Source organism: Aspergillus candidus, assembly GCF_002847045.1.
Source record: "Aspergillus candidus strain CBS 102.13 unplaced genomic scaffold BDW47scaffold_79, whole genome shotgun sequence".
NCBI classification, from domain to species: Eukaryota; Fungi; Ascomycota; class Eurotiomycetes; order Eurotiales; family Aspergillaceae; genus Aspergillus; species Aspergillus candidus.
In genome coordinates, this window is record NW_020194084.1 from 1 (window position 1) to 25,448 (window position 25,448).

Below are 25,448 nucleotides of genomic sequence, written 5' to 3' on the forward strand. Positions count from 1 at the left end.
AAAAAAAAAAAAAAAAGAAGAAAAAAAAACCCCACCAAGACGGGCGCCACTAAACAATCTACAGTACAAATTTCCCCTCTTTTTTCCCCTACTGCGGTCACGGCGGATCTTCGTTTTTTTTTTCCACTTCATTTTTTGCTCTTCCCTTCTCCAGTCTTACTCTACCTCATCCTTCTCCCTATCCACCTTCCTTCTTTTTACCCTCAGACTCCGTCTATCTACCTTCAAAATGATCATCTACACTGTACGTGTTCCCTCTCCTGATGCCCCCTTTACCCCACCATGCATCCTCCTAAAAATCGCTTAATGCGGCCAAATCTTTCCCCCAACGAGTGGTAAACAAACAAATTGCTGACGTGGAGATTTTGCAAAATATAGGATATCGTGTCCGGGGACGAGGTCCTCTCCGATACCTTCAACATCAAGGAGGTTGACGGAATCTTCTACGAGTGCGACTGCCGCAAGTACCTCAAGAAGGGCGGCGAGGATTTCCAGCTGGAGGGTGCCAACCCTTCCGCTGAGGATGCCGCTGACGATGAGGGTGGTGAGGGTGAGGCCGTCATGGTCCACGATATCGAGGATCAGTTCCGCCTCGTCTGGCTCAAGTCCGAGGAGGGCATGAAGCCTTCCAAGGATGCCTTCAAGTCTCACCTCAAGAGTATGTCTATCTGACATGGGTCTCTTTTAGCCTCGGCCAAATGCTAACTACTGTCGTACAGCCTACATGAAGAAGGTCCTCACCAAGCTCACCGAGAAGGGTGCTCCCGCTGAGACGATCGATGCCTTCAAGAAGGGCGCCCCCGCCGGTGTCAAGAAGATCCTGAGCAACTATGACAACTACGATGTGCTCATGGGTACCTCCATGGACGGTGATGCCATGTATGTCTCTTGACTTTCTGTCTCTGGTCTCCAATGCTAATATATGTGCAGGCACATCCTGATTGACTTCCGTGATGACGGTGTCACCCCCTACGCCCTTCTCTGGAAGCACGGCCTCGAGGAGGTCAAGGTCTAAACACCTTCCTTCTTACGGCAATTGCAGTCTGTTGGTTTGAAAGCAAAAAAAGAAGAATTTTCTCATGAAGAAATGAGGAGAACGGTGCATGACCAATTATAACGTCAGCCTTAATAGCGCGGGAGATAATCCCAGATCCCGCAGTGCATCTCAGTACCCTATTTGATCTGAACCGAGTTACGCCTCATGAATCCCATAGCTGTTCCGTCATTTTTGACCTTGCCTTTTCCATTAGTCAATTTTAACTCCATCGTATCGTCGGAATATCACCATGACTGTACAATTCTCATGTGGACGATCCCCATCTTCTGCTAGTACTTAGATTTTCTTACTATGCATAATACTACATGTAACTGTAAACGAACAAACGGATATTCCAGAACATCATAACTCAAGTTACTCAAGTCCCAACAGGGTATATATAGACGTAGCTCACCTAGCCTTACTAACCTATAGCAAACAATCATTTACCCGCTAAACATAAACCCATAAACCCATAAAACCAACCAACCCCAAACACCACATCTACATCCTCTCCCCAATAAAGCTCATCTAAAAGGACAAGACAACAACAAAAACCAACCAGCCCCAACCCAAATAAACCACCCCAACTACTGCCCACCCCCACCCCCACCCGTCCACCCCAAATCCCCAAACTCAAGCCCAGTAACAGGATCCAACTCCATCAATTCATCCGCAACCGGCAAATGCTGCCCAAAGACAGCGTCCCATTGATCCCAGTCGAAGTTCAAATTATTCGGATCGACCATCGACGGGGGCGTTGGCGCCGCTGCCATTGCTGGGTAGGGTGGCGCTGCTCCTGCTCCTGCTGGTGCTGCAGTGGCAGGGATGATAGGGGGGTTCGTTTCCATGAATGGTTGTAGGGGCATTGTTGTGGGTTGGGTGTATGGTGGGATTGGGTTGAGGGAGGGTTGGTCTGGGGGTGTTGATAGGTTTGGAATTGTTGAGGTTCGGGGTGCTGTTGGGGCTGGAGCTCCTGTTGCTGCTAATGGCGGTGTTGCTGTTGCTGATGTGGACTGTCGTAGAGCCGAGTGCGCGGGCTGCGGAGCAGGTGTCATCTGTGGGGTTGCCGGGATGGTAGCCGGGGCGGAGGCAGCTTCTTCGTGGTTCCGGAGGGGACTAGGGTGAACAGTCGCATCATTATGCTCAGATAAGGAATGCGCTCTTGTCATATTATAGAACGTCTTCGAGAAGTCCACCGGCGGACGGCGGAACGCAAGCGGCGGAGCCCCCCCTGCAGGCGAAGAAGGCGAAGAAGAAGGGGAGGCTGTCGTAGACGCCGGACTACCGTAGTGGTCGTCCGGCACGGGGATAGCGCCGGCTTGGACCTGAGCTTGCTCGGTCCACAGCATGTGCGGATCGAGGCCGGCTTTCTGCCACGCTTTCTGACGCAGTCTGCGGATCATGCCCCATGCTTCGCGGCCGCCGTCCTTTAAGGGGCGTTGGGTGGAGATGCCGTCTTCGCCGCCGACAACGCCGCCGTCGGGGCCGGTTAGAGAGAAGATCTTGTCGATGAAGGCGCGGGATTTGGGCGCTTCGGGGCTGCGGGGCCGTTCGTAGAGGTCGATGAGCATGATCATGGCGGCGTGCATTGGCTGGTGGTTGCCTGGCCAGCTCCATTGGAAGGGCTGGAAGTCTGGGTCGGTGGCGAAGGTGATGAACTTTTCCATGAAGCCGTGGCAATGACGGAGAGCACTGGCTGCGTTAGATGGAAATAGGTGGAGGAAAATTGACAGATGATTTGACATACCTTTGTCGGGCAGCGGGCCAGATGCGACTCTTGGCATTTTTGAGGAAAGGTTGATATGCGACACAGAAAGCCTATAATTATATTAGAGTACTTCGGTATACAAATAGATCGGATACTTACCTTGTCTATAAAAAGAGAGAGAAGTATCTTCGCCCATTTGTGAAATGCTACGAGGACAGGGGTGTGATACTGCTCTGAACAGCCAGTCGGCCCATCTCCTGGAAGCTCGGTATCGCTGGTTCGAACTTCAGCTGGCGAGCGAGAGGACACAGACCACGATCGATTGGAGTGAGCCGGGAGATCATGAGCTTTTGGTTCTGGAATCCGATCGATAATCGAGTTCAACTGGACTTGTAGATCGAGCAGGATGCACCTAAGCTCCTCCATATCCTGCCGGGTGACTGGTTTGGTGCCTAGTTGAATCCTCATGATCCGGCGAATAGCGCCTGCAAGCATCACTGCGTTAGCTTTAATTGAATTAATGAAGTGGTCTGGTTACTTACTCGCCATGACGTATTTACCCCGTGCTGACAGATAGTATACGTTCACGATCGACGAGCCTCCACAAACCGCCGCATCATCGGGAGTATCGCGCGGCCGCATACCTGCAGCAACCAGCTTCTCGTACTCTTCTGCCTCGGGGGTTCCAAGCAATGTGTCTTTCACTTCACTGGCCTCACGGACATCCCAAAAATTCTCGTCACTAACCAACGGCGGCAGTCCGCTTGACATCGACACCACGACATCCATGTGTACAATATGCCACCATATCCGACGACGATACTCCGCCTCGTACGGCTGGATCCCGAATTTCGCAGGATCCCGATGCAGACCCATGGTCTGGGCAACTCTCATCGCAAGGCTTACAAACAAGCTGCTCGCCAGAGGTTCCTCCTCCTTGGACAGGATCGTTTGGACCAGAAGGTAGGCCGCCAGCCCTTGCAGCGATGGACTTCGCGGGAAAGAAATTCTGGTCAACCACCGATTTACCTCTTCGTTGTAGGTTTTGGACAATGTGAACCGCGATGCCACCGTGAATTCGGATTTGATCGTCCTTATCGAGATTGTGACGGAACCGGCATACCATATAGCGTAAAGTAGCGGGATGAAGGAAGAGTCCAGATAAGGCTCTCCGGAGTAACTGCTATAGTCATACCAATCCCAAAAAGCATTGTACAGTTTTTGAATGGTTGGTGGGTGCACTAATGGGCTGATGGCATGTACGCCAGACATAAAGCCCCTGTATAAAATGTGACTTTGACGCTTCGACGGCACATTTTCCAGCATTTCTGGCTCAACGAGTTGATTCTTCGCCAGCGGAGACTCGCTGGACGGGAAAACCACCGACTTCTGGAATGCATCGCCGCTTGAGGTTCTGTCGTCAAATAAACCGTCGGGGCTGTCAACCGACCCTCTCCATGGGGTTCGAGCAGGCCGTGCGGGGGTGTCCGACATAGAGTCGTCTAACGTATTTCCATTGCCGTTCTGCTCACCGTGGGATTGGTTCTGGTCCCTGAGTAGCTGATTAAGTTCGTTGATCTGGCCATGTGTGAGCGTGTGATGATCTCCATCTTCGTAGCTCGCCTAAATACATACCTCGTGCGATATATACGCCCAATATGTCGTTCCGACATATCTATAAGGATGATGTCAACACTAGTCTCTCGTTCACAACATGCAAAACATACCTCGATTTCCCTCCATCTTCGAGGCTCAAATGCCCCAAGTTAAGACTGCCCACCGGATCCACCAAATCCGTAGCCGAACCAGCAGGAATTGGGAATTCATCCCCTCCCGAATCAGCGACGCGACGCGGACTACTCACGCCTGAGGCATCCGAGAGCTTCCGCGCGGGAGCGTCGACCGACCGAATATCCCCTCTAGACGACCTGGTATCGACATTCTGGGTCAATAATTGCCTCTCTGCCGGGCTCAGCGGTTGGTTGGTCTTGCTAAGCCGCTCAATCATCGACGTGAGCTTGTCCAGTCGCGCCTCGATCGCCTGCGACCCGTACTTCTGCTCTGTGGATGATTCGGCTTGCCTCAAATGGCCGCATATCGATTCCAAGTCATCTATATCATCCTCGACCGGTCGCGAGGTTTCTCTCCTCCGCTTCACGCCGTGTTCAAGCTTGATTTCGTCGTCGTGCGACGAGGCGTTTTTTGATGACGCATCGTAAATGCACTCGGTCCCGTTCTTGATGCAGTTCCCGCAGATCGGATGCACCTAGGAGATATAAGTTAGCACTGCATCCTTATGATAGATCTCATGGAGCGTATCGGATTAAGTACCTTGTCGCATTTCACTTTCCGTCTCCGGCAGGTATGGCAGCTGTAGCTCGCGCGGTTCCGGGTGATCTGGCGCCCTCGCGCCCTAGCTGACGAAGACGATTGTGGCGCAGAGGATACTGGAGCAGGCACGGGGACCGAGTTAGGTCCATACTGAAACTGAGATACTGGCGACCGATTTGGCAGCCCATGGGGGGCTCGGTCGCTCGGTGAGCTCGAGCTCATGGTCGCTCCGGGTGTTCGACGCCGTGGCGAGGTCGGTCGGCTCAATCCATCGAGAAGACGCACTGTGGGAGGTATGCAGGAGCGCGCATGGATTCCGTTGCGTTTAAAAAACACGGGCGCAAAGAAGGGGGGTGTTTTCAAGCACACAATTTACGTCGTAAGGTCAAGACTACAATTGGTGGGGGTGGGGGGGGCGAATGATTGGCGTCACTGCTGGAGCGGTTTAAACCGTACGGAGCAGTAATAGTGTGAACCTTCGAAGAACCCAAGGGAGACCGCCTTATCAGCGACGATCGCTTACTACGCCAACACAACTGGACTTGGTTATGCAATGAGTCAAGTTTCAGCTCATGCCACTCAGTATCGGATTAAAACAGAATAATATGATATCAATAATGATGCTGTTCGTATCTCAGAATATTGTGGAGTATCATTTAGAAGAGTATCCAACAAATAAGATAGTCGAGTAGCTTTTCGATTTCCACACTGGTATCAGAGAACAGCATCAATGACCTCTAACGGTCAAATATAAACGCCTTTCGCCCGTACAATGCAGCCAGAAACAGTATGAAATGCGCGAGTACGATCGCAAGAAATTATTCCCATGTCCGCCATCGTTGAAGACCATCATGCCTTGCCCTTCTTCTTGTCCTTCTTCTTCTTGTCGCCACTGGCGCCGGCCGGTTCACCACCGCCTCCCATACCTCCCATACCTCCCATCATAGCACTCAGTGCACTCATGTCAGGCATGCCGGGCATCTGTGGCATTCCTGGCATTCCTCCCATGCCCTGCATCTCGGCCATGGCATCCTTGAGCGGGTTGTCGCTGACACCGCCACCGCTGTACGCGGGGGAGTGGATGGGGAGAATTGTAGGAATCTTCCAACCACGAGGGGCGGCAGGTGCGGGGGGAAGCTTTTCAGGCATCGGTAGTCCTTGAAGTCTCAAACGGTATGGAGATTGCTCGGTGGTCGGGTGCGCTTGGAGGTACTTGGCCACGAGGATGTATAAATGGTGCTCTAGACGAGTCGTTAGCTCTGCGCTGCCCGGTCCCTCCTAGAAGTCCACTACTGTCTCTCCAATCCATGTATATCGCGGGGGGATAAGGTAAAGAAACGTACTATTCTTGATATTCGAATTCGTCGGCTTCCCGTCCTCCTTCAACAACACCCTCACTCGTCCAGGATTCGCCCAGTCCTTAGGGTGCAGCTTCTCGGGCTCCAGTCCCGCCGTCAAACCAAGCATCTGCACCGCATCGACAATATCCCGAGCCAGTGGGTTCTCAACAGCCAGCTCGGTGCCCACCTTGCGGCCCTCCGCGCGGGATCGCGTCTTGTCGAAATAAATGGGGTAGAGGCACTGGTAGTGCTTGGGGATCTCGCGACGAATCTCGGGAGGCGGTCTCATCGGCATTGACGTCGAACTTGCCGTTGGGACTTCAGCTGGACGGATAATCGAGTCGTTGGAGACTAAGGAGGGGACGACCTCTTCGGGGTCGGAGTCGGACACCTCCTCGACCTGGGCGTTTCGCGACATGGTAAAAGTTTCGATGTGTTTCGGTTTATCAGAGTGATATAATGGTATGGATGCGTCGATGCAAAACCGCCGCGGACAAGAGGCGCTCGTGGGTGGTGGATATGGTCTGGGGCAGCTAGTCTGGCCTTTCTGTGCGGCGTTGGGTTTGCCCGCCGCCGCGGAGCGGAGAACTGGGGTTTTGTTAGCGCAGTAACATCCACCGCCTTACATTGCCTGTCAACTACCTGCTATTGCAGATGATCGAATGGATTTGGTCACTAAGTTGATAGTATTGATTTGATTTGTATACAAAATCAAAGGAATAAGTCGGTACCAAATTAAGGAGTGAATTATTCTTGTTTAGATAAAATGAAATGTCGAAAGAGCTGAATTGTTAGATCGTCCGTAAATACAATACATGCTGTAGCACTACGGAATACTAATTCCATCTAGCCACACCTATAGTTATATAAAAATACGAATTAAGAACGAAATAGATGTAAATCCATAGATCTATTAGAGCTAGAGAGGACTAACAATACTGCCTAGGCAGTAATATCAGTGGATACAAAGTCACTCAAGCATCCGAGTACCTGGATGGGCGACTTCCCACCCAAGCAAGGACTCTATCGCACGACCGATCTTCGCATTCTTCTGCTGGGTGACAATTGGCTAGCGATCAAAAAATTTCAGTTCTTTTCTCCAGTCGATACCGTAGAGTCATTTGTGCTATGTTGGCACGAAGCTCGAGAGCCAAGTACTCCCAGCGATGTCGTCGACAATAAAGCGCCAACATCAGTGCTTCCGTCCCCAGCTAGGGACGTAGTACTTTTTCGATCTTTCAGAATCTTCTCGGCCTGCTTTGCTTTGCCACTCGCATGTAGGATTCGGGCGATAGTGGCGTGAAATTCTAAGAGTTCTGGACTGGGGAGTTCGAATCGGCAGTCGGCAGCCTCAAACGAGACAATCCCAGATCCAGGGAAATAGGTCCCCACGATATCACGAGGTCTGTAATTTATGATCTTGTATCTGTGCTCGACATCAGTCTTTTCCATGGTAAATTTAAAGGCCCTGAAGTGGTCATAAACCATCGGAAATGAGGTAAGCGCGTTGCGGTGGTCGGTGATGCTATCCTGGGTAAAGTGGAGCTGGTTCCATAACATGGGGAAGCACCGGTTCAGATTCGCCCAAATCTCCGCCTTAGCATTTCGCTCGACGACGGTGTCCCATATGCTTAAACAGAAAGGCACTATATGCGCGCACTTAGTTTCACTCCAATGTGTTTCCTCATCGCTCTGGTCAAGTGGGATGCCCTCATCGGCCACTCTGGAAACAAGACATCTGTAGCCATCCCGCTTCAAACAATCCTTCTTCACCTGAAGCAGTCGGGCCTCCGTTTCGACCATCGCTGGGGGCTTAATTTCTAAGGAATCACTAAACAAGAGCGCAGGTGTTGTGACGATGCTTGGGGTACAGGATCTCGTCTTCAACGGGTATAGAAGCCCATCTACAAGGCACTTCGCATGGGCTCGGATCTGTTCATCAGATTGGCAAGCGTATATATCATTCTGTAGGTTCTGCTTCCCGTCTTCTGGAAGATTGTCGAGGAAGACTCGCATTACCCGTGCAGTATCATCTTCCGGTCTGGTTGCTTTGTACTTATAGACACGGTCCATCTTGACGTGCATAGCCAAAGGGAGAGAGGGTATAGAGGCGACTTAACCCCCTCTCTCTTATTCACAGGAGAAGGTCGATTTGGTACAGGATGTGAGTGAGAGAATGGAGAACGTATGAATGTTTTGCCAGCCAAGCTTTTTGAAGGGGGCAGTGGTTTTGTAACGCGCTTGGTAGACGCTCAGCTTATGCCTAGAAAGATTCAATGATCGTCTGTGGCGAAGGACGAGTACTGGAAACCGTAGAGATTGGATCTCGATCCTTTGAAACCTATTCGATGAAGTAATGGGGCACACTATGATAAAGTAAGAGAATGACCAAAACGAGGGGATAAGAACTAAAATGAGTGTAAACTGGGACTATGATGATATTCGAGTGGATGCTTGATTGGCATGTTATAAACAAACGAGGTAACAGGTGGGTTTATAGAAACCTAGTATAGTTACTATACAGGCAACTACCCAGACAGGAACTTATTTACCACGTTGAGGGGCCCAAGACACCCCAAAACAATCAATCGGCCTATGCCTTCCTTTTCCGTCAGATTCGGTCGCAGTCAATTTTTCTTTCTACGATAAAAGAAGAAGGAAAGAACACAGAAGATATCTTTCATTATCGTCTCATGTTAGCAATTCATCTAGACAAATCGGCATCCACACGCCGAATCGGGAGCCGTCGGAAGTTTTATCCAATAGGACGCTCGGGATCTCCATTTCGGCATACCGACCCCACCGACCCCACATGCTGAATGCTTTGGAGTAACATGGATGGCGCGTTAAGTATAGGCTATAAAGCCGGTCCTTTCCACCCATTGCTCCCCACTAATATTCCTTTATCTTCCCCACTGCGACCACCTTTACATACTCCCGTCCCATAACCACCCCTTGTCTCTCTACTAGTCATTCAAGTAGGACGCAATCATGACCCAAGGCATGTTCACCCCACCCTCAATGTGTTACACATCAAGTCACTAACATGGACACAGTCACCGCCAGCCACACGGCGGTCCTCCACCGCGACACCCGGTTCATTCCTAGAAAGGCGATCGGTGGGAAAGGCAGCTACCTCCACCTGGAAGATGGCACCAAGTTCCTTGATTCGACTGGTGGGGCAGCTGTATCCTGTCTCGGCCACGGCCACGAGGAAGTCTGCAAGGCCGTGGCAGACCAGGTCCATAAGGTGGCCTACTGTCACACAGCATTCTTCGGCACAGAAGTCACCGAAGAACTTGCGCAATTCCTAGTTGACTCGACGAACGGCAAGATGTCAAAGGTGTTCGTCGTTAGCTCAGGTATGCCGTCCAGTTTATTATCCAAACTCGTCCCACGGAATACTGATGTTCCTCCCAGGCTCCGAGGCCGTCGAAGCAGCCCTCAAGCTTGCACGCCAGTACTTCCTCGAGCTGGAGACGCCCCAACCACAGCGGACTAGGTTCATCGCTCGCCTGCCCTCTTACCACGGCACCACACTGGGCGCCTTATCAGCAGGTGGACATGTCCAGCGTCGCCAACCATTCGAGCCAATCCTCACCCAGAACACGTCTCACGTTTCTCCCTGCAATGCGTACCGCGGCAAGAAAGAAAACGAATCAGACGCCGACTACGTTGCCCGTCTGGCCACCGAGCTAGACGAAGAATTCCAGCGTGTCGGGCCTGAAACCGTATGCGCATTTATCGCCGAGCCAGTTGTCGGAGCAGTATGTTCCGCCCACACCCATATTCAAGAACTGAAACTGACCCTGAAAAGGCGCTCGGCGCTGTCCCCGCCGTTCCGGGGTACTTCCAAGCCATGAAAGCCGTCTGTGAGCGACACGGCGCGCTGTTCATCATGGACGAAGTCATGAGCGGCATGGGCCGCTGCGGTACGCTTCATGCGTGGGAACAGGAAGGCGTGGTCCCTGATCTCCAGACAATCGGTAAGGGACTGGGAGGGGGGTACGCGCCTGTCTCGGCGCTCCTGATCGGGGAAAAGATCGTGCAGGCGATTGACAGAGGCACGGGCGCGTTCCGACACGGGCAGACGTACCAGGGTCATCCTATCTCGTGTGCGGCTGCGTTGGCCGTGCAGAAGATTATCAAGAGAGATAATCTACTGGAGAATGTGCGCGCTATGGGTGCTTACCTAGAGGAGAGATTGAGGGATACGTTGGGAGGACATCCGTTTGTAGGTGATATTCGCGGCAAGGGGCTGTTTTGGGGTGTAAGTTTCTGCCTTCCCTTTTCCATTCTTTATTAGTGGAGGAAAAAGATATGTTGAGACAACAGCTGACGATTACCAGATCGAGTTCGTCAAAGACAAATCCACCAAGGAAGCGTTCCCTACTTCCGCCTCGCTCGCCTTCCACATCCAGGAGACTGGTCTGGAAAAGGAGTACAGTCTTTCTCTGTATGCCGCATCTGGCACGGTTGATGGCATTCGCGGAGACCATGTTCTCCTCGCACCGCCTTACAACGTGACGAATGAGGAGATTGATATTATTGTTGCGAAGACTGCGCAGGTGATTGACCGTGTGTTTTCGAAGGTCGTCTCCGTTTAGATATCTGAACCAGTTTGGCATAATTCGCTATTTCACGTTATCGATATTTATGGGATCTCAGGTGGCTCAGAGAGCTTTTTTACTCTTTCTTGGTTTACATTATATAACCCTACCAATGTCTACTTATCTTTCATCATCGCTACCGAATTATATTCATTGATTGAGTATGAAGCAACCAGAAGAAAAGCGCCCATACATTTCCCGTTAAATCGTGCGTACACATCCCAGAATCCATCAATAAACAGCAAGGTAAAAGTTAAAAACCACGATACTAATACACGAAATATGCCTAACACGTTAATCATGCCTTGGCGTCAACCTCCGCACCCTTAGCCATAGCCGTGTCATCGATAGCCCGCTCACTCGCATCCCCATTCGTAGCATGAGGGCCCGTCGTCTTGGGATCCTCCGTCCACATGCTCGCAACGGTTTCGACCGCGCGCTCCGTGACAACACGGACACGGTCCCTCACCACGTTATTCGCACACTCGACTTCAAGGTCTTCCAGCCACACGCGCGCAACGTGCTTGTCGATCTTGATTTCGATTCCGGGGAAGGGAATTCCCAGGGCGTGGAGCCGTGCCAGCTCTGTTGCTTCCCATTCTGTTACTTCGTCCGAGTCTTCATTTTTGGGTTGAGGGGTCTGCGTGCCGTCGGGTTCGGCTGGGGTCGTGGTCTCGCTTTTGGGTGCGCCGTCGGGTTGCTTGTTTCGGGGGCGTTCGATGGGGGCAATGTCTGAACCGAATTGCGCTTCTAGCATCATGAGGAGTCGAGCGAAGCGCTCGTCGACGGATTGCGCCGCGTGAGGATTGGGGAGTTCCAACAGATCGTCGTCGTGATGATGGTGATGATGATGGTTGTGTTTTGCAGATTCTGGAGTTAGGTCTTGGTTAGCAATTGATTTACTCGATGTTCGCGGGGGTTTGGAGACTAACGTTTTACGGATGCCGGACTGCTTTCCACCGTGAGAAGAACAGCCATGACCGCGTCTGCCACCCCGTCGTTCATCATGTTACCCTCCCATTCAAGCTCGAGCTCGCGGGTCCGCGGGTGGTATCGGAGAATCACACAGCCCATGACTAGATAGGTTTGTTCGTTTTCCATGGGGATCTCTTCATCGGCTGCTTCCTCTTTGACCTTGGGCTCTTCCTCGTCAGTCTTCATCACGGAGTCCTCCTCCATGTCTTCCCCCTTGACGTCGTCTTTCTTGCGGGTACCAATTTCCTCAATGGCACCGAATGTGCCCTCCAATGCCCATTTAATCAAGTCCATGCTTGCAGAGCTGAGTGTAAGGTGTTGCTTGCATGTGATCGTTGTCGTGGTGAGACCTGCGTACTCGCGAAGGTCGTCTGGAGCCATCAACGACAAGTCGAAGCCGTTCTGGACGAGCACACCTGCCATAAGGGGGCCATCTTCTTGCTCAGGAGGTGCCACTTGCGCCAATTTACCCACAACCTTGGCGATCTTGTCTTTCCTAAACGGGATACGAACCTCGTCGCAATTCGCTGGGGTGTAGACTTTGACCTTGACGGTCTTGTCTGCATTGAGACTTAACAACTTTGACTTGAGTCGCATCATCTGGTGCTTTTCGCCGTGTACAAGAATCTAGAAGCAATTAGACAATAGATCTCAGGAGAGAATTGATAAAGGATACTGACCACAACAGGTGCTGCAACTTCCTCGATGAAGTTCCTATTCTCCACGCCGTCCACATGAGCGGCAAAGCTGACTTCATCCACGGTACATCGTCGGGGTATCATGACCTTCTGGTCTTCGTCATTACCAGTTATACCTCTTCTAATCACACCAGTCGTGGCTCTTGACATCACGGCAGGGATTTGTTCGGGTTCGTTGAGGATTTGCTTGGCCATCGTGCCCTCGACACTGTAGCCGGTCATGACAACGCCATTACGTTCGTTGGGAGCCCAACGCTCTAACAACTCCCGACTTGTTCCTGTCTGCAACATACCCGGCGAAGCCAGCATAACGCACCCCCCAACGTCATCAAAGCGTTCCAGGGACCGCAGACTCCGAACAAACCGGAAATCCCACGGTCCAGCGCTGACACTCTTGTCACCACTCGCCTCTGCTTCCGCCATACGCTGGCGGAAAAGCCGCTTGATATTGTCGTTCATCGCCCCGATATACGTCTGATATACCACCATGCATCTCCGTGCGGTGTTACCGATGTAGTAGATCGGGATCTTCTGCAACTCGGGGTGTGTCTCCCAATATTCGTCAAGAATCAACAATAACTCCTGCGCTCGACCGAGAGCAAACACTGGCATCAGAACTCTGCCCCCGCGATTCAACACCCCCGTGATCGACTTCATCAGAGCCGCTTCGCGTTCCAAACGAGGCGGGTTGGATGAGATTCCGAAAGTTGACTCCGTTATAAGCACGTCGATCTTGATGCCACGCGGTACCTCTGCTGGAATAAGATGCCGGTCCTCTTCCCGTGAATAGTCACCAGTGAAAAGTATGTTCAACCCAGCGATCGAAACCAGAAACATGGCAGCCCCGAGCACATGGCCAGCTGGGAACGGGGTTATACGAATGCTGTTAATCGTATGGGTCGTGTTGAAATCGATTGTTTCGATCAGCGGAAGGGTAGACAGGTGGTCGTGCTCTGTATAAAGGGTAGTGCGCTGATCCGACGACGACGCCGTATTGCTGACTCGAACGTTGTCTTGGATAAGCCATTTGTAGATCGCCTTGGTCGCATGGGTCATGAAAACGCGGCCCTTGAAGTTGGTCTTGCTAAGGACGTATGGGAGCGCGGAGGAGTGGTCAACGTGGAAACTAGGTAACGCAAAGTTTATCAGTCAATCGCATTGTCATCCACGGTGACGAATCTGACGAAGGCACGAATACGGAAGTATACACCACAAAATAAGACATATTCAGCTAGTATAGATTGACCTGCGCTTCTTGTACACATTGGGGCTGACAAACGCCTCATAACGAAATGCAACTCTCGACCGGAAACAAGTCGGTTTTTGCCCGCAAAGACCAACCACTCGTTCTTGTATACAGTGCCCGAAAAGCCTAAGGGAGCGGAGAGTTTCACGTACTGGCTAATGAGGAGTATATCCACCGTGCTCAAATCGAACTCGTCAAAGAACGGGAGGGCCGAGAAGCCTTCTTTCGCAGGGTGCATGCCGGCATCGAGCTAAACAAGACCGGAGGTTAGCAACGCGATTGAAAGAAGTGCTGGAAACGGGCGCATACCATGACAGTTTTGCCCTTGTACTGAATGATATGACATGATCGACCGACTTCGTTTCCTCCACCGAGGCAGTAGAATGCCAATTCGTCCGAGGGGTCGACAGGCTCGTCATCGCCCGCGTTCAAAGCGGAAGCTTTTCGCTTTGTCGCCATGATTCCAGGTTAGGGTACAAGACCAGATCTCTTGGGTCGAATAGTTAGAATATAATCAAACTACCCAAGGCCAGTGGTGTTAAGCCCCAAAGGTAGATAAATGTTAGCTAGGAAAGGATGTTCTGCTGTCTCAAGTTGTCGGGTAAAGACCGATCATGATAGTCGTGAAACGCCAATGCTGTAAAGGAAGGACATCAAGAAAACATATATGTTCATCGCAAACCCGGGCATTCAACTTCCGGGATAAATTGTCACAGTCTCAGCCCCAATGGTAGATCCTCGATTGATGAGAAGAAAACACAATGGACATCATCGACAGCAGTCCATGTACAGAAGCGCAAATCGGGGGATATCTTACATAATCGCACGTGACCGACGGGCAGGGTGCGGGATCTCGTTGCAGACCTCACCAGTGAAGCTCCCCTTCCGTCTGCAAACTACACGGCCACCCCTGGTCTATTCACCGCGCCATCGATCCGAGACAAAATTCAGTATCCCCCGTGACGGAAGGCTTGAGCTCTATGTTTATCACAGCACCTTGAGATGGTTACACCTGGCGGCGGTGGTGGTGAGAGCAATCCGCTCAGTTTTTCGGCCCACGCGCGAACGTGCTCTTTGCCTCAAAAAGCGTGATACCTGCCTATCCAGTGTATAACTATCTTTTTTGACAGTCGCCAGCCATTTGCAGTCATCATGGCGCAAACCCAACCCCAGCAGTTTTCCCAGTCATTCTCTCCCCCGGGGTCATCACCATCCCCGGGGGTTGGCTCGCCGGTGAACGGAACCGGTGTCCCGCAACATCCGGCCAAACGACAGCGCCTCTCTCCCCTCACACAGTCTCCTTATGCCTCTCCCAGCTTTGGGACCTTACAGTTACCTCAAAATCAACCTCCAACGCCGGTAAATGGGACGAACATGAATGGCATGGCCCCAAACCCAGCATCCGCGCCTCAGACCCAGGGCACGATGGGACCGCCGTCTCGGCCGGTGGAAAAGGCTACGGACGCCGCTGAACTCACAGATGTCCTGGCATCGTCTGGTATCGATGTACGAGAAGAAGAAGCCTTTCTCACCAGCAGTTATTCCGGTCCTGGCGTTCAAGTACAACAGCCACCGCGTCTACAGCAACCACTTCCTCCCCAACACCAGCAGCAACAACAACAACCACAGGCTCAGCAGTCCTTTGTAAATACCTCTTTCACCTCGCAGACGTCCACGACGGGGACAGCCTCTGCAAACGCAAGCTTCAGCGAGCCGTCACCCCTCAAACCGACCCCGACTCAAGAATCCTTCTACTCCGAACCGTCCACTCAACCCCCTGCCCCATTCAAAGATCCCAATCAGCCGACTCGAGAAGATACCGAAGCCGCGCGACGTGCACAATACCATCTCCAAGAGCCATTTCTATTGACGAAAGTGTTGGAACAAAAGCTCCAGAAGCGCGGGTTTGAACTTGGTGTTCGCATTCCCGCAGAGGGCCTGTTCCACCCCATACCTGATCGTCCACAGCCGATCGAAGTCACTGGACCGGATGGCTCATCCGTTGTGCGCACCGGCAAAACTATCCTAAACCAGGAAGGCGCACCCTTGGTGGACATACTCAACCTCATGTCCATATCTTGCGAGGAACGATTGAGATCCGTGGTAGATTATTCATCGACTCTCGCGAGAAGCCGTCGGGCGCACTCCCACGGAGTGGTGCCTGCTGACTGGAAAGACATGGCGCAAGCATCGAAGGTCAGCAACGAAGGTGTAGCAGGTCAACAAACACCTTCGCTGAAACGTAGGTTTCAACCCCTTTCAGAGTTGCATGGCCACACTAACTAGACCCAGGCAACCATTCATCGACGGAACCATCAGGAACGAAACCTTTATCTGAACGGTGCCGCTTGCTGGTAGAGAAGGACAACTCTAGCGAGGAAGCGCGCGCCTCCAAACGCGCCAAACGCAGCGCGAGCGCAATCTTAGGGGAGGGTGGGACCAAATCCGAGTCCCTGGAAACCCCTGGCTCCGCGCCGTCTACGCCAGTGGCAGACAAGGCGCCCAGTCTTGACAAAAAAAGTGTTTCCAAGAAGGAAGCCAAGAAAATGGTCGATGCGCGAGCCACCGAAGCGGCACAACACCAGCAGTCGGTCGAGACGGCACGAATGGCCACCAACAGCATGTTGTCAAGTCGGATGTTTGGCACGAAGAAGTCGTATTCGTGGCTGAATCGCGGGCCGGCTACAGGAAGCGGATTCTCGTCTCCGTCGCGTGCCAATGCGGCCACCCCAGCTCCTGGTAACGAGAAATCCGGGCGCTCTGGCGAATCCACCACAGTGACCTCCAAACGACTGGGGACGTGGAGGGAAGACAAAGAGAAGGGCGCGGGGGTGCAGGTTCGGGATATTCTCTTTATGCTGGAACTGGATGGGCGGGGATCGCGGCATGTCCAGAAGGCGTACTCCAAGGATGTGAAGGAAGACCGGGTGGATTAGCCTGGCAGGCGTCCGCTCCAGCCTTATTCTGCCATTCCGCCATGCTGCCATTCTGCTTCTTCTAATCTTTATCAACTCTTCTTGCACTATTTTTTTTTTCTACTTTATTTACGTTTGGTCTTACGCACGATTACTGCGGGATACTAGGCGTGGGCGTTGCGGATGGTTTCGATGGGTCACCTTGTGCATGTTTCTGTACTACTGCGTGCATTTTCCTCGAGGTAGTGGGGCGCGTGCATCTCTTTCCAGCTGTTCTTCTTGCTTTGGTGTTTATTGCCTCCCGGTTCTTTTCCATCCTTCTTTTTTTCTCGTCGATGTATTGTGCGCAATGTGGCAGGGATTGCGTCTATCTAGTGGGACAGACAATTTTCAATATACGGATACCCTCTAAGGAACTCCCAACTCTTCAATCTGTGTTAGCTACGACCAAAATATTGGAAACAGAAATATCCCACCACAACGGACGAGAGATGGCCACACGGAGTGTTAATAAGTAATGTTCAACGCCACGTTATGAACCAATGCCATGCGACGGAAAGGAACAACCAAGGAAGCGTATCGGCATGGATTACTGTCTACCAAGACCATCGAACCCTAAATGGGGACGAGTAAGGACTGGGATGCGGAGGACGGGGCCCGGGCAACAGTGACATTACCGTACGGTTAGGGTTTACTCAAACCACTGAATTGCCAATTCTTGAGATTTCATCCTGTTTGACATGGGTAGAAATCTACCAAAAAAAAAGAAAAGAAAAAAAACAAGGTGACAGGGTAGAAAAGTCTCAAAATAAAGATCACAATGACAATGGCAATAGAAATATTGAGTAACCACAGTAATGGAAATAATATACCTTACTAAAGTGATCACTATATTGATTCATCAAAACATGACATCAGCAATCCAAGTGGCCAATAACCACCGAAGACGGTATTAAACCATGGGAAAAAGGCGGAGAAGAGGGCGAGACGAGAGGAAAGAAATACCGACTTGTTCTAAGTCCTTAGTTACGAGGCAGACAGATAGACAGGCTAAATTGTTAGTGTACGATCCCCCTGCTGCGGAATGACATGCGGCATGGATTCTTCCATACATTCTTTGATTACAAACACGTAACATTGATCATACTAGTTATTATTTATTATTTATTATTCACTATTCATTACTGACAGCCTCCTATTTGGTATTTCATTTCATTTCTTTACTTTCTGTTCAATCCCCCTAGCTTTAGGCTTTCCCCCACGGGCGTTGCCACATCCAACCACGAGTGGTTGATCACTTGCCTCACCTTTTTCCCTCTGGATTATGGGGGTTCGTGAATATCTCAAGGTTATCCTGGTCAACAGGTCAGGCTGATCAATAGGTGTAACCTAGTAGAGAGGAGAGAAAGAATAAGAATGATTCTGTGAGATGGTGGGAGTCCTGCAGGCAGTGAATTCTACGCCAATAAAAGCCTAAACGTTGGTCCCCGACGCTATAGATATTCCCTTGTACCCTATTTCTTTCTTGACTGTTCTATTTTCTTTTCTAAATTCTGGTTCTTTTCGCCCCCCGAGATGGCTAAGCCTTGCGATCCTGCGACATCTCACCAACATCAAACACGAGAAATTTACAGACTAAGAGAGCGTCGGGTTCTTGACCAGAAACGAAAGATTGATACTAAGACTGCCTCGGACATCCGATAGATCGTCACAATTCAATGTCGCGAGTGGAGATTTCGAGAGGGTGTCTGTATCATGATACACGATATTACATGAGCGATCATTCTTGACGGGCAGAAAGAGTTTAGTGTGTGGTTGTGTCGTTGTCGTAACCGAACACTTGATGGCCACAATCCTACTAATCATTCGATTCTATACTGATAGTGATGATGATGATGACATTCTAATAATATTCTGTTATCCTCAAACAGTCCAGATGTACGGAGTAATTAGTAGTCACGGTCAAAAGAATAGATTCGACACTGTATACCATAGTAACTGTAGAATCACTTCTATCCCTCACAGCCTGCTTCTCACCATCATTACCCGCTGTTGCCTCTGGAACCAACCCCGGGTTCAATCATTCTTCTTCCGCTCTTTCTGGCCGTTTTTTATGTCATCCCTCGCCTTTCCTGTCCCTCTGCCAGATGTGTTCTCATCATCCAATGGCCTCCTCATTGACTGTTTCTTTTTTCCCAATCGAATGAGCCAAACTCATTGATTGACTTCCCCCCAGTCGCAAGTCACCGGAGCGCGAGGAAAAGACTGCTTTCTCCCCGTCCGACCGCCTCGCCAGCCATAATCCATCCCCACGCCTCACGAAATCCTTCATTCTCTTTCTTCTTTCCCCTACCCCTTGGTCTGGTGTCTTCTCTTGTCTCTCTGTGATCTCTTCCCCGTCTGAACGGGTGTGATTTTTCACCCTCTTCGATCGGTTTACATATGAGAGTCCTCAGGTCTCGAGTCCCCTGTTCTCTCTGCCACCCCCATCCCCAAGTAGATTAGGACGGCGGACTGCGATCCGACTACGACTGAACCTCATTCTGCTCCCCTCCCACCATCTCTTTCTGCTTCATCTCTTCCTTACTCTATCCCCGGCGGTCGGCCTCGGTGGTTCATCATGTCGACCCCCTCCACCGCGACTGCGACTCACCCTACGCATCATCACCCTCATCAGCAACCGTACCCATACGTCCACCCTCCCTATCAACCCAATACATCCTATCCGACCACGTCCGCTGCAGGAGCCGCTCGCCTGCCGACCTCCTATCCCTACGCCGTCAATCCCTCCACGGCCACCCTCCCCTTCGCTCAATCCCCAAAGATCCTGCCGACTGTCCCGACGCCGCCGACCACAATGCCTCCCTCCCACAACGGGGTTGCCGCCGGCACCCCGACACAGAACGGGCGAAGGAAAAATCCGGACTGGAACGAATTCTACAAGAACGGTATCCCCAAGGAGGTCATCGTCATCGATGACACCCCTCCCCCGGAACAGTCCAAGGCGCCCTCGACTCGCAGTTTTGCGACAACCTCCACCGTGACGGCTCCCACCGCCGCCATGCCCCAGCCGGCGGGTAAGAGACGCCGCACCGGCATCGAGACCACCTACGACCTGGGCTACTACGATCGTCCCTCCTACTCGATCAACCCGCAGCACTACGGCGAGGAATCCTCCGCCGCCTCCATATCCACCGATCGAACCACATCCTTACATACTACTGCACCCACGTCGCTGTCCCAGGGGAGTTCGGGGGCGAGCAACGGAGTGTTCTTCGAAGATGCCAATATTGGCCAGAAACGCAAGCGTGTCGCCACGCGAAAGGCCGTCCGGGATGAGCAAAAGCGGCGGGAACTGGAGCACGTGGGCGATGCGTTTTTGAGCTACGTGCCTCCTCCGAAGCCTCCCATCAAGGCTAAGGATGTTCCTGTTCCGGTTGTCCGTGACGTACGTTTTTTCCTTCTTTTTCTTCCCCTCTCTTCTTCGTCTTCGTCTCTCGGTGAACATCTTTAACCTCTATACAGTACGTCAATAGAAATGAAAAGGTTGATGATAACGATGGTCACTACATTGTGACAGCCGAATCCCCATTGACCGACCGATGTGAGTTAACTTTTGGCCCTGGATCGAGAGCCATGCTGACCGGTCAGACTCCATCATCAAACTCCTCGGACAAGGAACATTTGGAAAGGTAGTCGAGGCATATGATAAGCACCGCAAATCTCGGTGCGCAGTGAAGATCATCCGGTCGATTCAAAAATACCGGGATGCATCGCGGATCGAACTGCGAGTGCTGTCCACGCTCTCGTCGAATGATAAGCAAAATCGCAATAAATGCATCCACCTGCGGGATTGCTTCGATTACCGAAACCACATTTGCATTGTCACCGATCTGCTCGGACAAAGCGTGTTTGATTTCCTGAAAGGCAACGGCTTTGTTCCGTTCCCCAGCAGCCAGATCCAGAACTTTGCTCGACAGCTCTTCACGAGTGTAGCCTGTGGGTGTCCCCTCCGTCCCCATGTTTGATGAATTATACTTATTCGGTCAGTTCTCCATGACCTTAACCTCATCCATACCGACCTCAAGCCCGAGAACATCCTTCTGGTTAGCAACTCCTACCAGACTTTCACCTACAACCGAACCATCCCGTCTTCCTCCCACGCCATTACTCGCACTGCACGGCAACGACGTGTCTTGCTGGATAGCGAGATCCGTCTGATCGATTTTGGCTCCGCCACTTTCGACGATGAGTATCACTCGTCGGTCGTGTCTACTCGGCACTATCGGGCCCCGGAGATTATCCTGAATCTGGGCTGGAGTTTCCCCTGCGACATCTGGAGCATCGGGTGCATCCTGGTGGAATTCTTCACCGGGGACGCGTTGTTCCAGACGCATGATAACCTCGAACATCTAGCGATGATGGAGGCGGTGATCGGCGAGCGAATTGACACTCGCCTGGTGCGGCAAGTGATGCAAGGTGGACGGAGTGGGAGTCAAAACCAGTCGGCCAAGTATGCTGTCCTCTCCTCGTTGGTCTGGATTTCACTAACCGAGACAGATACTTCAACCGAAACCGACTCGATTATCCGAACGGAGAGACTACCCGAGCGTCGCGCAAGTACGTACGCGCCATGAAACAACTCACGGTATGTCCTCCAATACTAACCTCAAAAACTAGACTAACGCCGTGTCAGGAATTCATCCCCACCAATAACCAATTTCACCGACAATTCCTCGACCTCCTGCAACGCATCTTCGTCTACGACCCCAAGAACCGCATCACCGCCAAGGAGGCTCTGAAGCACGCGTGGTTCAAAGAGTCTTTGGTGGATGATGGCACGGAAGCGTTGCGGATTGGGGAACAGCTGCAGAGGAACCAACGCCAGTAGACGTGCATCCAGTCAATCTGGCCCCGGTTCCCTGCGATTGTTGTATGGCTAGGCGGTTCCACTGCCACCACCTTACTTTAATACAGCTACAGTTACGATAGATGGTTTCTTTTGGTTAATGTGCATCCAAGGCAAGCCATGAGGTTTGCAAAGATGAGGGTGCCGGCATATCCTGGGCTATGGAGTTGAGTGTGCTCATTCGGAGGAAAGGTGTATGGGGTTATTTTCTTTTTCTTTTTTTTTTTTTTTTGCTTCTTGACTACTTTTATTCGCGCTTGATTTGGGATGCCATCCCCAACCGGATACCATCCCAAACCTGGCACTAAGATACCGACGAACCAAAGGATAAGGATAGGGATAGGGACAGGGACATTTATTAAGGAGGGCATATTGTTTGATTGATTTTCATTCCGACACGTGGTTTATCTTACGAGATTGCCTGGATCTATGGTTAGGCTTGTTTTATTTTTTATATCTTTTCGTCCCACATTCTTTCTTTTTTCCTTTCTTTCTTTTTTCCTTTCTTTCCTTCTTTCTTTCTTTCTTTCTTTTTTGTTTATGATGTGCTTTATATCACCATTGTTCTACCCTTCTCAGCATGGTTGACTCGATTTGATTCGACTGAGCCTATTTTATCTTATCTATGTCTATGTTTCCATCGTCTTATGACGCTGGTTTATGATGATTATACAGGATTCTTTTGCATAGTGTTATTTTTTTTTTTCCTTTCTGGTGTTCTGTCAGGAGTGAATGAGCACGAGGAGAGGAGAGGAGTCAAGGGGGAGGGGTAGTCAATTACCCACTACCTACCCCCTACCTGTCTGCCTGCTTACCTACTACTATTCACATACGCGTCGCATCGCATCTACAAGACATATACGGCCCAGGAGGTGATGCCTTGATAGAACATTGCATTTGTATTATACCACCTATCTACCTACTTATGTACTCTAGATTGTTTGATAATTTCCTTTACAGACACGAGCCTCTTTGAGGGCTCATAATTCAAATAATCATTCATTCCATTCATCTACCTTTATAAACCAGAACTACATCATCCCTCAAATAATAAACAATAGAGAGAAACAAACCCAACAGCACTACCCAATACTCCATCCCCTACTGGTCAATGGCAACGCTAATGAATGGTATGCATCTACCTATCTATCAAGGGGCAGATTCAAATCACCGATTCCTGGGCTTGGCTGGGACGCATTGATGGCAATACCCCGCCATCGCACAGACTCCACGTCACACTACACTACAGTGTTTGACCCTTGTGTACGGCGGGCTGCTGCTGGCCAGGGGTGGAAGATTTACTCTCTTTGGGTTAGGCGTGGGTGGATTGGTTTGTGTATGGTTGGTGGGGCATAATAGTAGGGTGAGTGGTTAGAGGGGTATAGATTTGGTGGTCCGTATGGACATTGATAGATTTACCTGGATAGATGATTACGAGTGATGTCTGCCGGATCAATCGATTACTGTTCAATTACTGGGTGTTAGTAGAGTGGAGTACAGACAAGACTAGTAGACGGTGCTCAAAATACTACATGTAGTAGTTCATCTGTGTATATCCAGGTAGTGAAGATAGAGAATACCCCGCAGACCACATCTACAATTCCATGCAGTAAAGATAACATGCACGAATTGAAGTGTTGTTAGTGCATTGACGTATAGTACACTCGACAGTTTAATCATATCTACTCCACCGAACAGACCAGACACTAACAGTTTACCCCCACTCAGTTCATCTCTGTCTCCAACTATCCACTTCTCCAACTCTACACCATGATCCAGCCAGTGTCTCCAACGCGCTCAATTCCCAGGAACATAAATCACATCTGCACAAGAACACAACTCCACCATCCCTCCAACCAACTAAAACATTCATTATAAAGATGGATACGGACAACTCGCAATATACACACATCCACGAACTCACTATCCCCGCTTACCACGCGGCGCTCCTAAACGGCACAACAACATGTGAACAGACCGTCTCTGCCTATCTAACTCAGATAGATAGGTATAATCCTACTCTTCGCGCGATCATCACAATCAATGAGAATGCGCTGGATGAGGCACGGCAGAAGGATATCGAGCGTCTTCAATTCCTCCATGACAACACCAGCAGCAATAACCCCACCCCAAATGAAGCCGACTCAAACGAACCAACCCCCAAGAAGAAAAATCTACCCCCCCTCCACGGCGTCCCCCTCCTCCTAAAAGACACCTACACAACCACCCACCTCCCAACAACCTCCGGCGTCCACGCCCTGCGCACCCTCCACACCCACACCAACGCCCCCATCGTGCAATCCCTCCTCGCCTCCGGCGCCATCCTCCTCGCCAAAACCAACCTCCACGAGTTCTCCCTCGAAGGAACAACCACCTCCTCCCACGGCGGGCAAACCCTCAACCCCTACGACCTAACACGCACCCCCGGCGGCTCATCAGGCGGGACCGCCGCAGCCCTAGCCGCTAATATGGGGCTCGTGGGCTGTGGTGGCGATACGATGAACTCGCTGAGGTCGCCGGCGTCGGCGTGTGCGGTTGTGGGGTTCCGCCCGACGACCGGGAGGGTGTGTACGAGGGGGGTGATGGGTGTTTCGAGGACGCAGGATGCGTTGGGGCCGATGGGGAGGGGGGTGGGTGATGTTAGGGTTTTGTGGGGGGTTATGAAGGAGAGTATATGGCTGGGGGAGCAGAGCGGTGCTTCTTCTGCTGATCTTTCTACTGCAGCCGCTGCTGCTGTCACTACTTCTAGCACCACTACTGATGCTACTCCTCCTCCTTCCACTACCAACAGCACCCCCAACATTACTCCTAAAGAAAAAGACAAACCCCTCCGCATCGGCATCCTAACAACCTACTTCCCCGACCCGGACTCCTCCAACCCCGAAACCCACACAATCAACACCATAATCCAAACCGCCCTCCAAAACGTCCAATCCTCCTCCAAGAACTCGCTCACTCCCCGACCCATCAACTTCATCCCCCTCCCCCCCCAACCAACCTGGGACGCACCACTCCTCCGCACCGAAGCAGACACCCAATCCTTCGAATTTCAAGAAGAACTCGACTCATTCCTGCAATCCCCCTTCATCAAACACACCCCGCACAAATCACTCGCGTCTATCGCCTCCTCAAACGAGTATCATGCCACAGCAGTAACAGCCGCATTCCACGAGACGCTACAAACCGACCAATTCAACACGCGGTGCGAGGCGTACCAGGCGCGCCTGCAGCGAATAAAGGCGTTAAAGGAATCCGTGCAAACGTGCTTCGAAGAGGAGAGGCTAGACGCAATGGTCTACCCGCATCAGAAAAGACTGGTCGTTCCTGTGGGCGAGGTCGTGCAGAGCGGACGGAATGGGATTCTGGCGGCGTTGACGGGGAGGCCGGCTGTTTGTATTCCTGGTATTCACCCTTCTTTCTTTCCCTCCCGTTCTTGCTTCTAAACGATTATACATGATACAGTAACTAACTAGTATATATGAGGAATAGCCGGCTTCGCTCAACCCGCAGAACCAACTCCCCAATCACAATCACTCGGTATACCAGTCGGCCTCGAACTAATGGGCATTCCATGGCAAGACGATGAATTGTTAGATATAGCAGAAGTGTTTGAGGGGATTGTTCAAAGGAGACGGCCGCCGGTGTTTACGTCTGGACTATCTGGATCTGGAGATCTA

General features: G+C 51.3%; 9 protein-coding genes across 9 annotated transcripts; 5 read left to right on the forward strand and 4 right to left on the reverse strand.

Annotated features, from left to right (window-relative positions):
* BDW47DRAFT_113383 (translationally-controlled tumor protein) lies at positions 1–1,383 on the forward strand. The gene is made up of 4 exons (XM_024814404.1): positions 1–244; positions 379–658; positions 720–879; positions 931–1,383. The coding sequence occupies exons 1-4, from the start codon at positions 230–232 to the stop codon at positions 1,013–1,015; spliced, it is 540 nt and encodes a 179-aa protein (XP_024667767.1). The 5' UTR covers positions 1–229; the 3' UTR covers positions 1,016–1,383.
* A 243-nt stretch (positions 1,384–1,626) lies between these two features.
* On the reverse strand, positions 1,627–5,300 carry BDW47DRAFT_129640 (putative C6 transcription factor; the record flags this gene model as incomplete). The annotated part of the gene is made up of 7 exons (XM_024817014.1): positions 1,627–2,731; positions 2,787–2,857; positions 2,907–3,232; positions 3,290–4,325; positions 4,383–4,422; positions 4,475–5,013; positions 5,079–5,300. 7 exons carry the CDS (start codon positions 5,298–5,300, stop codon positions 1,627–1,629), a joined length of 3,339 nt encoding a protein of 1,112 aa, XP_024667768.1.
* A 377-nt stretch (positions 5,301–5,677) lies between these two features.
* BDW47DRAFT_113386 (RNA-binding signal recognition particle subunit SEC65) lies at positions 5,678–6,961 on the reverse strand. The gene is made up of 2 exons (XM_024814405.1): positions 6,422–6,961; positions 5,678–6,319 (listed from the first exon to the last, which is right to left on the reverse strand). The coding sequence occupies exons 1-2, from the start codon at positions 6,834–6,836 to the stop codon at positions 5,928–5,930; spliced, it is 807 nt and encodes a 268-aa protein (XP_024667769.1). The 5' UTR covers positions 6,837–6,961; the 3' UTR covers positions 5,678–5,927.
* A 543-nt stretch (positions 6,962–7,504) lies between these two features.
* BDW47DRAFT_120920 (uncharacterized protein) lies at positions 7,505–8,491 on the reverse strand (the record flags this gene model as incomplete). Its single annotated transcript, XM_024815545.1, has 1 exon — positions 7,505–8,491. The coding sequence occupies one exon, from the start codon at positions 8,489–8,491 to the stop codon at positions 7,505–7,507; it is 987 nt and encodes a 328-aa protein (XP_024667770.1).
* Positions 8,492–9,336: 845 nt separating this feature from the next.
* On the forward strand, positions 9,337–11,138 carry BDW47DRAFT_87065 (aminotransferase, class III). Its single transcript, XM_024820085.1, has 5 exons — positions 9,337–9,419; positions 9,475–9,780; positions 9,839–10,185; positions 10,236–10,688; positions 10,768–11,138. The coding sequence occupies exons 1-5, from the start codon at positions 9,410–9,412 to the stop codon at positions 11,023–11,025; spliced, it is 1,374 nt and encodes a 457-aa protein (XP_024667771.1). The 5' UTR covers positions 9,337–9,409; the 3' UTR covers positions 11,026–11,138.
* A 57-nt stretch (positions 11,139–11,195) lies between these two features.
* ysh1 (cleavage polyadenylation factor subunit YSH1) lies at positions 11,196–14,673 on the reverse strand. Its single transcript, XM_024814406.1, has 5 exons — positions 14,257–14,673; positions 14,100–14,197; positions 12,684–13,827; positions 11,961–12,630; positions 11,196–11,898 (listed from the first exon to the last, which is right to left on the reverse strand). The coding sequence occupies exons 1-5, from the start codon at positions 14,404–14,406 to the stop codon at positions 11,327–11,329; spliced, it is 2,634 nt and encodes an 877-aa protein (XP_024667772.1). The 5' UTR covers positions 14,407–14,673; the 3' UTR covers positions 11,196–11,326.
* A 175-nt stretch (positions 14,674–14,848) lies between these two features.
* Positions 14,849–17,278, forward strand: BDW47DRAFT_113391 (uncharacterized protein). The gene is made up of 2 exons (XM_024814407.1): positions 14,849–16,189; positions 16,240–17,278. The coding sequence occupies exons 1-2, from the start codon at positions 15,100–15,102 to the stop codon at positions 16,881–16,883; spliced, it is 1,734 nt and encodes a 577-aa protein (XP_024667773.1). The 5' UTR covers positions 14,849–15,099; the 3' UTR covers positions 16,884–17,278.
* Positions 17,279–18,961: 1,683 nt separating this feature from the next.
* Positions 18,962–22,330, forward strand: BDW47DRAFT_113392 (putative protein kinase (Lkh1)). Its single transcript, XM_024814408.1, has 6 exons — positions 18,962–20,310; positions 20,388–20,466; positions 20,514–20,861; positions 20,913–21,375; positions 21,423–21,510; positions 21,559–22,330. The coding sequence occupies exons 1-6, from the start codon at positions 19,483–19,485 to the stop codon at positions 21,751–21,753; spliced, it is 2,001 nt and encodes a 666-aa protein (XP_024667774.1). The 5' UTR covers positions 18,962–19,482; the 3' UTR covers positions 21,754–22,330.
* A 1,321-nt stretch (positions 22,331–23,651) lies between these two features.
* Positions 23,652–25,332, forward strand: BDW47DRAFT_129646 (amidase; the record flags this gene model as incomplete). Its single annotated transcript, XM_024817015.1, has 2 exons — positions 23,652–25,160; positions 25,261–25,332. The coding sequence occupies 2 exons, from the start codon at positions 23,652–23,654 to the stop codon at positions 25,330–25,332; spliced, it is 1,581 nt and encodes a 526-aa protein (XP_024667775.1).
* Between the last annotated feature and the right edge of the window lie 116 nt (positions 25,333–25,448).

What these genes read in the sequence shown, in the direction of transcription:
- BDW47DRAFT_113383 (XM_024814404.1), top strand. An exon ending in CTTCAAGTCTCACCTCAAGA is followed by an intron (nt 659 to 719) that starts GTATGTCTATCT and finishes ACTGTCGTACAG; the next exon opens with CCTACATGAAGAAGGTCCTC. An exon ending in TCCATGGACGGTGATGCCAT is followed by an intron (nt 880 to 930) that starts GTATGTCTCTTG and finishes ATATATGTGCAG; the next exon opens with GCACATCCTGATTGACTTCC.
- BDW47DRAFT_113386 (XM_024814405.1), bottom strand. Translation starts at nt 6,836, where the DNA reads ATGTCGCGAAACGCCCAGGTCGAGGAGGTGTCCGACTCCGACCCCGAA. An exon ending in GAATTCGAATATCAAGAATA is followed by an intron (nt 6,320 to 6,421) that starts GTACGTTTCTTT and finishes CGACTCGTCTAG; the next exon opens with AGCACCATTTATACATCCTC.
- BDW47DRAFT_87065 (XM_024820085.1), top strand. An exon ending in CCGAGCCAGTTGTCGGAGCA is followed by an intron (nt 10,186 to 10,235) that starts GTATGTTCCGCC and finishes GACCCTGAAAAG; the next exon opens with GCGCTCGGCGCTGTCCCCGC. An exon ending in GCAAGGGGCTGTTTTGGGGT is followed by an intron (nt 10,689 to 10,767) that starts GTAAGTTTCTGC and finishes GACGATTACCAG; the next exon opens with ATCGAGTTCGTCAAAGACAA.
- ysh1 (XM_024814406.1), bottom strand. Translation starts at nt 14,406, where the DNA reads ATGGCGACAAAGCGAAAAGCTTCCGCTTTGAACGCGGGCGATGACGAG. An exon ending in ACAAGGGCAAAACTGTCATG is followed by an intron (nt 14,198 to 14,256) that starts GTATGCGCCCGT and finishes GGTCTTGTTTAG; the next exon opens with CTCGATGCCGGCATGCACCC. An exon ending in CAGTCCGGCATCCGTAAAAC is followed by an intron (nt 11,899 to 11,960) that starts GTTAGTCTCCAA and finishes ACCTAACTCCAG; the next exon opens with AATCTGCAAAACACAACCAT.
- BDW47DRAFT_113391 (XM_024814407.1), top strand. Translation starts at nt 15,100, where the DNA reads ATGGCGCAAACCCAACCCCAGCAGTTTTCCCAGTCATTCTCTCCCCCG. An exon ending in ACAAACACCTTCGCTGAAAC is followed by an intron (nt 16,190 to 16,239) that starts GTAGGTTTCAAC and finishes AACTAGACCCAG; the next exon opens with GCAACCATTCATCGACGGAA.
- BDW47DRAFT_113392 (XM_024814408.1), top strand. Translation starts at nt 19,483, where the DNA reads ATGTCGACCCCCTCCACCGCGACTGCGACTCACCCTACGCATCATCAC. An exon ending in GCTCTTCACGAGTGTAGCCT is followed by an intron (nt 20,862 to 20,912) that starts GTGGGTGTCCCC and finishes TTATTCGGTCAG; the next exon opens with TTCTCCATGACCTTAACCTC. An exon ending in AGTCAAAACCAGTCGGCCAA is followed by an intron (nt 21,376 to 21,422) that starts GTATGCTGTCCT and finishes TAACCGAGACAG; the next exon opens with ATACTTCAACCGAAACCGAC.